Source organism: Solanum stenotomum, chromosome 6, assembly GCF_019186545.1.
Source record: "Solanum stenotomum isolate F172 chromosome 6, ASM1918654v1, whole genome shotgun sequence".
Taxonomy (NCBI): domain Eukaryota; kingdom Viridiplantae; phylum Streptophyta; class Magnoliopsida; order Solanales; family Solanaceae; genus Solanum; species Solanum stenotomum.
Window position 1 is genome coordinate 61991028 of NC_064287.1, and position 8394 is coordinate 61999421.

Sequence of the window (8394 nt, forward strand, 5' to 3'; positions counted from 1 at the left end):
CAATTAGGCTCATGTGTTGGTGACACGTGGCAATTGTCAAAGATGTATAAAAATAGTCTTAATTGTTTCTTATACATTTTGATTTGTTGTATTAAGATTTAAGAATAACACGCATTATATAATGACATAATAATAAAATTATCCTTAAGTTTGTGCCCACGTCCTACTTGTATTATGGTATATAGAACACATGTATTTTTACTTGTTTAATCGCTTATTTGTACACACCCAAAGTTGGAGGACATAAATATGAACCGAAGCTAAGTTTAAAAAAAATAAAATTATGTATGATGCCTTATATAATTTAATTTTAAAAAAAATATCGACAAAAATACTTTCCACATTCTTTAGCTATACACTTTCATAAATAATTGATATATCCATTAAGTGCACATCTACATTGGTGGTAATATGTGCACATGTATCTCTCTATTGAGAGAAGAATCTATGAAAAACGAAATCTCCTTTTACAATTACTTGTAAAAATATCGAAACAAACCCCGAAAAAAGCAACTTCAGCTGAATTCCAATTATTTATTATTTCTCCAAATGAGCCTACATCCAACTAAAAACAAAACTAACAACTTCACTTTACATTTGACTTCACTGGGGCACCTTCGATTCCAAGCTACAACTAGCAAACCATAAGGAAAATTAAAACTGATTTGAACACCAGGAGGGTACTAATAAGTAGCACAGATAACTACATCTATTTGGTCTATATATGTACAGCACCGGGACTTTCGATCACCAAAACACCTTATATATCTTATCTGATAGAAAAGGCTAATGCCAAAATATACCCAGGCAACATCCTCCAAAAGGGCACTGTACTCGTAGAAAGTTGAAAGTCTATCTTCTCCATCAAGCAAGAACTTCCGCCTCATGCAGGAGCATTTGATCAAAGTGCCAGACACCTAAATTGCAGCCGAGGACGTTGAAAAGTTAAGGTTTATATGAATAGTGTACAAGGGGAACAGTATAATTAATTAATAAGGAATTCACAAGGAAGCGCGATCCTACCATGTCCTTTGCCCACTCTTCTCAGCTGAGCTACATATTCCGAGATCTTCTTGATTGCTTCCACCTAATGAGGAGAACACGTCTTAAAAGTTAAAAGAAACAAAGGATGAACATGTCTTAAAAATTAAAATAGTATCATGCATTAGTATTGAGACTTAACAACTCCATTAGACAAATAGTAAAGAAGCCAGACCTGTTCTTGCAAGTACTCGTTTTCAACAAAATCAGCCAACTGCACATCATTGTTTCGTGTGGCTACCTGTTTTTAAAAGTTAAAGAGCAGTCAATATGTATAGTGACAAATTATGAAAAACCAAGATGCAGAACTTTTTTGTTCAATGTCATCGAAAACCAACACAATGGTTGTCTATTTCAAATTGATCCAAATGATTGTGGATACAACTAAAAAAGAATAGTAGAAAAACTCACAGCATGCAAGTTTAAGAGCTTCTCATTTGTCAACTTCTCCAAAGAAAGTGCAAGCTCCATTGCTACAGAATAAATTCAACAAAGCATGCGGTAAGTAACTGAAAGCTCAATCTAACTTTCGTATTTCTTAATTCACAAGGAAGAGGATATAGTAAATATTAGGCATTTGGGAGTACGAAGGCATACTGGCGTCTGCAACATTAATTTTATCTCTTTTGATGTCAAGTTGTCAACATAGACATCTGATGAACAGAGTAAACATTTCTAGGAACTTATAATCTAGACAACCATTTCTACTAGTATCATCAAAACATCTCCTTACAAAAATAGGATTACAACATACAACAGAAAGTGCAGCACTCAAGGATGTGGCCTAATGCTCAATAAAGCTGGTGGAGAAAAAGGAAGTCTTAGGTTCACATCTCAAGGCAAAAACACTGGGTGAGTTCTTCCTATAGCAGGTAACCATGAAATAAGTCGAGGTAACTGCAAGTTGGCCCGGACACCATAGTTATTAAGGAAAAAAACTAAGAGAACAGAAAACAAACTTACCATACAATGCATCCCCCTTCTCAGCATGATCAAACTCAGATAATGGCATTAAAATAGACTGCAGCTTCACTTTCCCACCACGCTTGTTCTAAATCCAAGTAATACAAGAAGTTGAAGCAAACCCAATTAGCATATACAACCAGATGCTAGAATTAACCACTCCCCCAAACACAAAGCACAAATCATAAAGATAAAAAGCAGTAACACAAAATTTCATAAAGGCAAATTTTCAAACACCTGATACTCCATGAATTTCTCAGCATGTTCCCTTTCCTCTTCACTTGATTCCTTGAAAAACCTATATCACCAAAACAATAACATATAATCACAAACCATTAAACAAAATCCACACGACTAACTCATCAATTTGGAAGAGTCTTTGAATATTTACTTGGCAAGTCCCTTGAGAGCAACATTGTCTCTGTCGAAATAGGCATACATAGCATGGTAAACATACGAAACATTGTATTCCACACTGCAATCACAAAAATTACAAAACAATCACATAAATAGATAGTAACAGAACTATCAGAAGTTGTTCCAAAAGGTGAGAAATCATAATCCTCATTTGACCAATCAACTAGGACTGATTGAAGTTTCATACACGTATGGAAGGGCTTCACATCAAATGAGTTAAAAAGACTTCAAAATAGACACGACTAATGCAAAGCGTGAAGACATAGTCACTATTTTTAGCCCCGCTAAGGCAGTTCTATAGTCACTATTTTTAGTCTCCGCTAAGGCAGTTCTATTTCTTCAGAATTCTATATGTATCTATGAGATTGGAAAATTTCGCATTCCCTTGCTAAGAGTGAAATGTTTTGAACACCACTTCTAAAACACAACAACAACAACATATCAACTACTACTACCCTCAATTTCAAACTAGTTGTGGTCACTTACATGAATTTCCCATGTTAACGACAACACTATTCCCGTTATAGTCCCACAAAGTGGTGTCAGGGGAGGTTAGAGTGTACGCAAACATTATTTCTAACTCAGAAGTAGAGAGGTTGTTTCTGCTAGACGGCTCAAAAAGGAACAGTCCAAAGCAATTTTATTGAGCAGTAGGAATCGTTTGGTAGCTGGTTAGAGTTATGCAGGTATTAGTAATACATAAATCAGTTTTGAGTAAATTTATGTACTATTTTATGCAGAAATTAGTTAGGCCGGGTTTAGTTATTCATGTATTAATTACTCCATCTTCTATCCTATCTAAAATTATACATAGATTCCCTCCTAACATACATATATTAGTTATGCAAGTTTCTAAATTGCAAATCAAATACGCTATTAATTTTATATATAGTTCTAACCAATTACCAAACATGATATTACTTATGCATGATCTAATACATGTATAATATTTCTAGTAACCCATGCTACCAAACGACCAATAACTACAACAAAATAATACAATAAAAAGCAAAACATCAAACAAGAGCAAAAAAATGGATAAATCTTAGAAATATTTAAAAAAAACTCACTTGATCTGTTCATTAAGAGCAGCTTCAGATTGATCAGTGAACTTCTGTCTAGCAAGAGAAGCATGAGGAACAGTAGGTACAAGCATAAGCTCTTTCTTCACCTCTTCAAAGGGTTCGAAAACAACACCCGTCAACGGTTTGCTGTTCGAACCCTTTGAAGCACATACAACCAATCCATTTCCACTTTTTGCCGAAAAATTCTTCAAAACAGATCCATGTGAAGAAAATGATAACATGGAACTCAAATTTTCCCCATGGGTGTTCAACAACGCAAACGCAGGTGCCACTTTCAGAAGCATGATGATGAATACTGAAATTTATGCAGAAATTGAACAATTATCAGTAGAAAGAAATCAAGAGAAAATGAAAGAGGGAAGATGATTATAGTAAGTAGATGATGAAAAACCCGACATGAGAGGACTATAGCCGTTGGATGGATGACACGTGGATGGATAGGATTGAGTAGTGCATAACAGCGCGTGGCAGGCTCGTGGCATTCGAGCAAAAGGTCGGCTATAAATTTTGCTTTTGGTAATGACTTTTTTATTTTCAATCGTGTTTGATATTTGTATTGAAAGATTAATTTAGATTCGTAATGTATAAGGCTTTATTAAAAGATGAGTAATTCTATCTGGCGCCATCACATTGGCCGATTTTGGAAATAATTTTAAATATTTACTTTGAGAAAAGTATTGTTTTGAATTTCGTAATGCATAAGGCTTTAATAAAAAATGAGTAATTCTATCTGGCGCCATCACATTGGCCGATTTTGGATTTGGTCAAAATATCACAATTATAAAAATATAATAAAAAATTGCGTTATTTCTGCAGGAAAGTTGGAAAGTTTCTCCTATTTTTTTTCTCTTTAATGCAAATGTTCTTTGTCACCAAAATTGGATTATTCATTTGTGGGGTAAAGTTGAAATAAAGATTTTTATTTGACAATTGGGTTAGGTAGGTATACATTTCATTTGTTTCTTGTATTTTTATTTGATAAATTAATTTTTGGGACACATGTGAATTGCGATATTAAATTGAGAGGTTATTTAAATTCAGTATTGTTTATGCTTGATTTATATTCATTTTATCATGTTTAAATTGAGAGGAGAGTTTAGCTAGTCGTGTGATCATAAATTGACAAATGACGATTGGAGAGTATTATTTATATCTATTTTAGGGATGCAAAGCTCTATAGCACAAATACAACAAATTATATTAAAAGTGACAATTTATATAATATATTTGTCATAATTTAAATGACATAACTTTTTTTTATCGGACATCAAAAAATGAAATAGTATTTCCTTATTTGATAAATATTCAATAATACTAGGAATATTTTATGTATGTTGAACCCATTTATTTTATTTGACAAATGACGAGAGAATGATTTGTAGTTTCTTTTTAATTAAAATTTCATTTTCACAAATAAGAAATATTAAAAAAATAAAAATTTATTCAATTCATAAAATTGTCACAAGATATCATTTTCTCCTGACCCTAAGGGACATTAACTAATTGTGCATAGTTAACATAAAATAGAAATATATTAGAAACAGAAAAAGAAAGAAAAAATTACCTAAGTACATAAACATTCATATCATATTTATTTATTTTTCTATAATTTGAAATAATTATATATTGTCTCACTAATTAATAATTTCATATCAAATATCAAGTCAAATACACCTAGATACATATATTTTTACGGCTAGATACATTAAAGTAGAAAGAGAAGCAAGTGAGAGAAGGAAAGAGGACACAGGGAGGCAAGTGAGATCTCCATATACATACAAATCATTTCCAGAAGCATGTGAATAGCGGAATCATATTAGAATCATACAACTTACATGAATAATAGACAACACATTGTTTATGCTAGAACAAGTACAATCATGTTAGAGGACATAAACTTTTTGAAATTTAATTCAAGAATTACTTCTTGAAGCGTGAACAGATACCTTCAAGCGAATCCAATGAAAAATCCAAGGGTTAGAAGAATCCCTATTTATAGAGATTTCTTGCCTAGTCTAATGAGATGAAGAAACACATAGTCTTTCCTTATCATGGGCGGCTCTACAGCTTAGGAAAAAAAGCAATTGCCTTAGGCCCCAAAATTTGAGGGGCCTCATTTTTCAGAAAAATAATAGGTTATCAGTTTTTTTTAAAAAAATATCAGTATTATTTGTAGAAAATAAAAAAATTTCATAAAAAAGCAAAGAAGTAATATAAGTTTGACAAATTATGAATACTATGTCTCGAGAAAGATTAAATAATTGGCTATAAATAAACTTTATAAAAAATATATGTTCGAATTTAAGGCCTCCATTCGAATTTGGCTTTAGACCACCGATTTATTAGAGCCGCCCCTGTTCCTTATAATAGAAAAAAGGAAAAACTATCTAACTAGACATACATCAACACCATATATACTCATTTTACCTTTACTTTCAAATAATTACATATATTATCACTTTTAATAATTTATACCATATATTTTTTAAGATACAATAAAAAATACCACATCCCTTAAAATTAGGATTGATTAATTATCTTTATATTTAAAATCCACAATTAGTGTTTTAATAACAACCAATCTCCAACCCTATCAATATCTCCCCCCACCCCTACTAATTAACGATTAGTCAACATTTTTACTCCTAAAATTGTTTCTGCGGCCACCAACCAGAAGTTATGTACAAGTTGTTCATCAATTTCTTGCTTCTTACCTTCCTTAAATTAAATGTATCAATGCACACATATTCATATAATTAATCTATTGCCTTTCATTTTCAAATTGTTACTATCCAGAGATCACATCGATGTCGGAGGCGATTTGGAGGTCGAAAGGCTCAATTGGAGGAGTGCTTATGTTGATTTTTCGGTTGATCTGGCAGAGGTCCGTTAGATCTAATCGCAGCGAGCAATGAACAACATCGATAAATTAAAAGTGAAGCAAACACCGCCGTGGTGAGATGTCCTGAGCAACCACTAACGTAATCGAAAAGTTTCAATAAATGGAGATTTACGCATATTTTTGATACATTATTGATGTATCTGACACATAATTTTTGTGATTATATGTATCTAGCTTTATCAGTATATCTTATTAAGTATGCATGTATCTAATCTTTTTTGGGTATTAATTTTGAAATTTTTTTCAATTAATGATAGACAAATACTCTACAATCGTGATTTGTTCCTAAATTCATGTGGTTTAGTTACTTTTTATATTTAGATACACATAATTAAATGTATCTCCTTATCAATATGTATTCGAGGTACATGTTGTTGGATATAGCGTATGAAATTGATACTTGATACATTAAATTAATACTAGATACCGTACACTAATGTATCTAAGTGTTTATTTTATTGGATACATCATATATTGATAATAAATACATCAAATTAATGAATTTATTATTTTAAGAGTAATAAGTTGAAATTAATCAAATTTCATAACCAAAATATNCTCTCACCTGCCACATCATAGCCACGTAAGCATCACATCATAACCATGTAGGCACCACATCATTAATTTTTATTTCTTTTTTACTTATTCACCATTTTTTCTCAAACACTTCTTAAAATTAATTACACCAATTAATTAATTTATAAATTTATACTGCCCCCCCTCTCTTTCTTCTTCCTTGTTGTTCACCATTATTCCAACCTTCAATACTTTCTTTTCTTCTTCTTCACTATTCAACAATTTTTTAAGTCACTTTAAAGAAGAAATTCACATTATCTTCTTCGAACCCTCCCAACGAATTTACCCTCTTGGAGAATAGATTTTTTTGAAAGCCAATTTTTTCTTGACAACTCAAATAAGAAATGAAGATTGCATAAGAAAGTTGATCCAAAAAAATATAAATTTTATGAGAAATGTTTGAATGATCTAGAAATCAAAATGGGTCGCTCAAAATTTAAGAAAGTTTACATTTGCCAAATCGATACAAATAATATAGTGAAATTGACGTCAATAAAATGACATTGCTATTGAATTTTACGGATTAGTAAAAGATTAGTGAAATGAAAATAGTGGATAGAGGTGGGGAAGAAGATGGAGGAAAGGATGTTTCAATGGAGAAAAATGTGTATTGAAGAAGACAACAAAATAAAAATAAAAAAAATTAAAGAAAATAAAAAAGGGGACCCACTAATTTCATTTACCTCTTAATAAGAAAATTTACATATTTCAAAGATTTAATATATATATATATAAAACTATTTAAATAATTTGTTATATATTGGCCAATAAAAAAAGGTCATGTGTAGGGCTTTAAAAATTCAGTTTTTTTCCTCTTTTTTCACGCGCTTACAGGAGAGTACACTCACTCACTCTGCCACATCATCCCTTAGGGGGTGTTTTAATCACTTAAAAGATGTTAAGAGGGTATATAAACACCTGTGTAGTTTAAGTACTAAAGTAAGTTTTCGTGCCAAGTTCAGGGGGAATTTTATGTCTTTTCCCTTATTTTTTCTATAATTTGAAATAATTATATATTGTCTCACTAATTAATAATTTCATACCAAATATCAAGTCAAATATACCTAGATACATGTATTTTTACAGCTAGATACATTAAAGTAGAAAGAGAAGCGAGCAAGAGAAGGAAAGAGGATAGAGGGAGGCAAGTGAGATCTTCATATACATACAAATCATTTCTAGATGCATGTGAATGATGGAAAACTATATGCACAACGGAAGCATATCAGAATCATACAACTTACATGAATAATAAACAACACAGTTTATGCTAGAACAAGTACAATCATGTTAGAGCACATAAACTTTCTGAAATTTAATTCAAGAATTACTTCTTGAAGCGTGAGCAGATATCTTCAAGCGAATCTAATGAAGAATCCAAGGGTTAGAAGAATCCCTATTTATAGAGAT

General features: G+C 31.6%; 1 protein-coding gene across 1 annotated transcript; it reads right to left on the minus strand.

The window, feature by feature from the left end:
- Positions 1 to 514: 514 nt before the first annotated feature.
- Positions 515 to 3993, minus strand: LOC125868186 (ferritin-2, chloroplastic). Its single transcript, XM_049548812.1, has 8 exons — positions 3492 to 3993; positions 2396 to 2479; positions 2242 to 2302; positions 2005 to 2092; positions 1453 to 1514; positions 1217 to 1282; positions 1024 to 1087; positions 515 to 917 (listed from the first exon to the last, which is right to left on the minus strand). Exons 1-8 carry the CDS (start codon positions 3788 to 3790, stop codon positions 865 to 867), a joined length of 777 nt encoding a protein of 258 aa, XP_049404769.1. The 5' UTR covers positions 3791 to 3993; the 3' UTR covers positions 515 to 864.
- Between the last annotated feature and the right edge of the window lie 4401 nt (positions 3994 to 8394).

Excerpts from the sequence above, each read along its gene's own strand:
- LOC125868186 (XM_049548812.1), bottom strand. The coding sequence starts at position 3,790 with ATGCTTCTGAAAGTGGCACCTGCGTTTGCGTTGTTGAACACCCATGGG. Across the intron at positions 1,088-1,216 it reads ACGAGTACTTGCAAGAACAG|GTGGAAGCAATCAAGAAGAT; the intron begins GTCTGGCTTCTT and ends TCTCCTCATTAG. Across the intron at positions 918-1,023 it reads AAGAGTGGGCAAAGGACATG|GTGTCTGGCACTTTGATCAA; the intron begins GTAGGATCGCGC and ends GCTGCAATTTAG.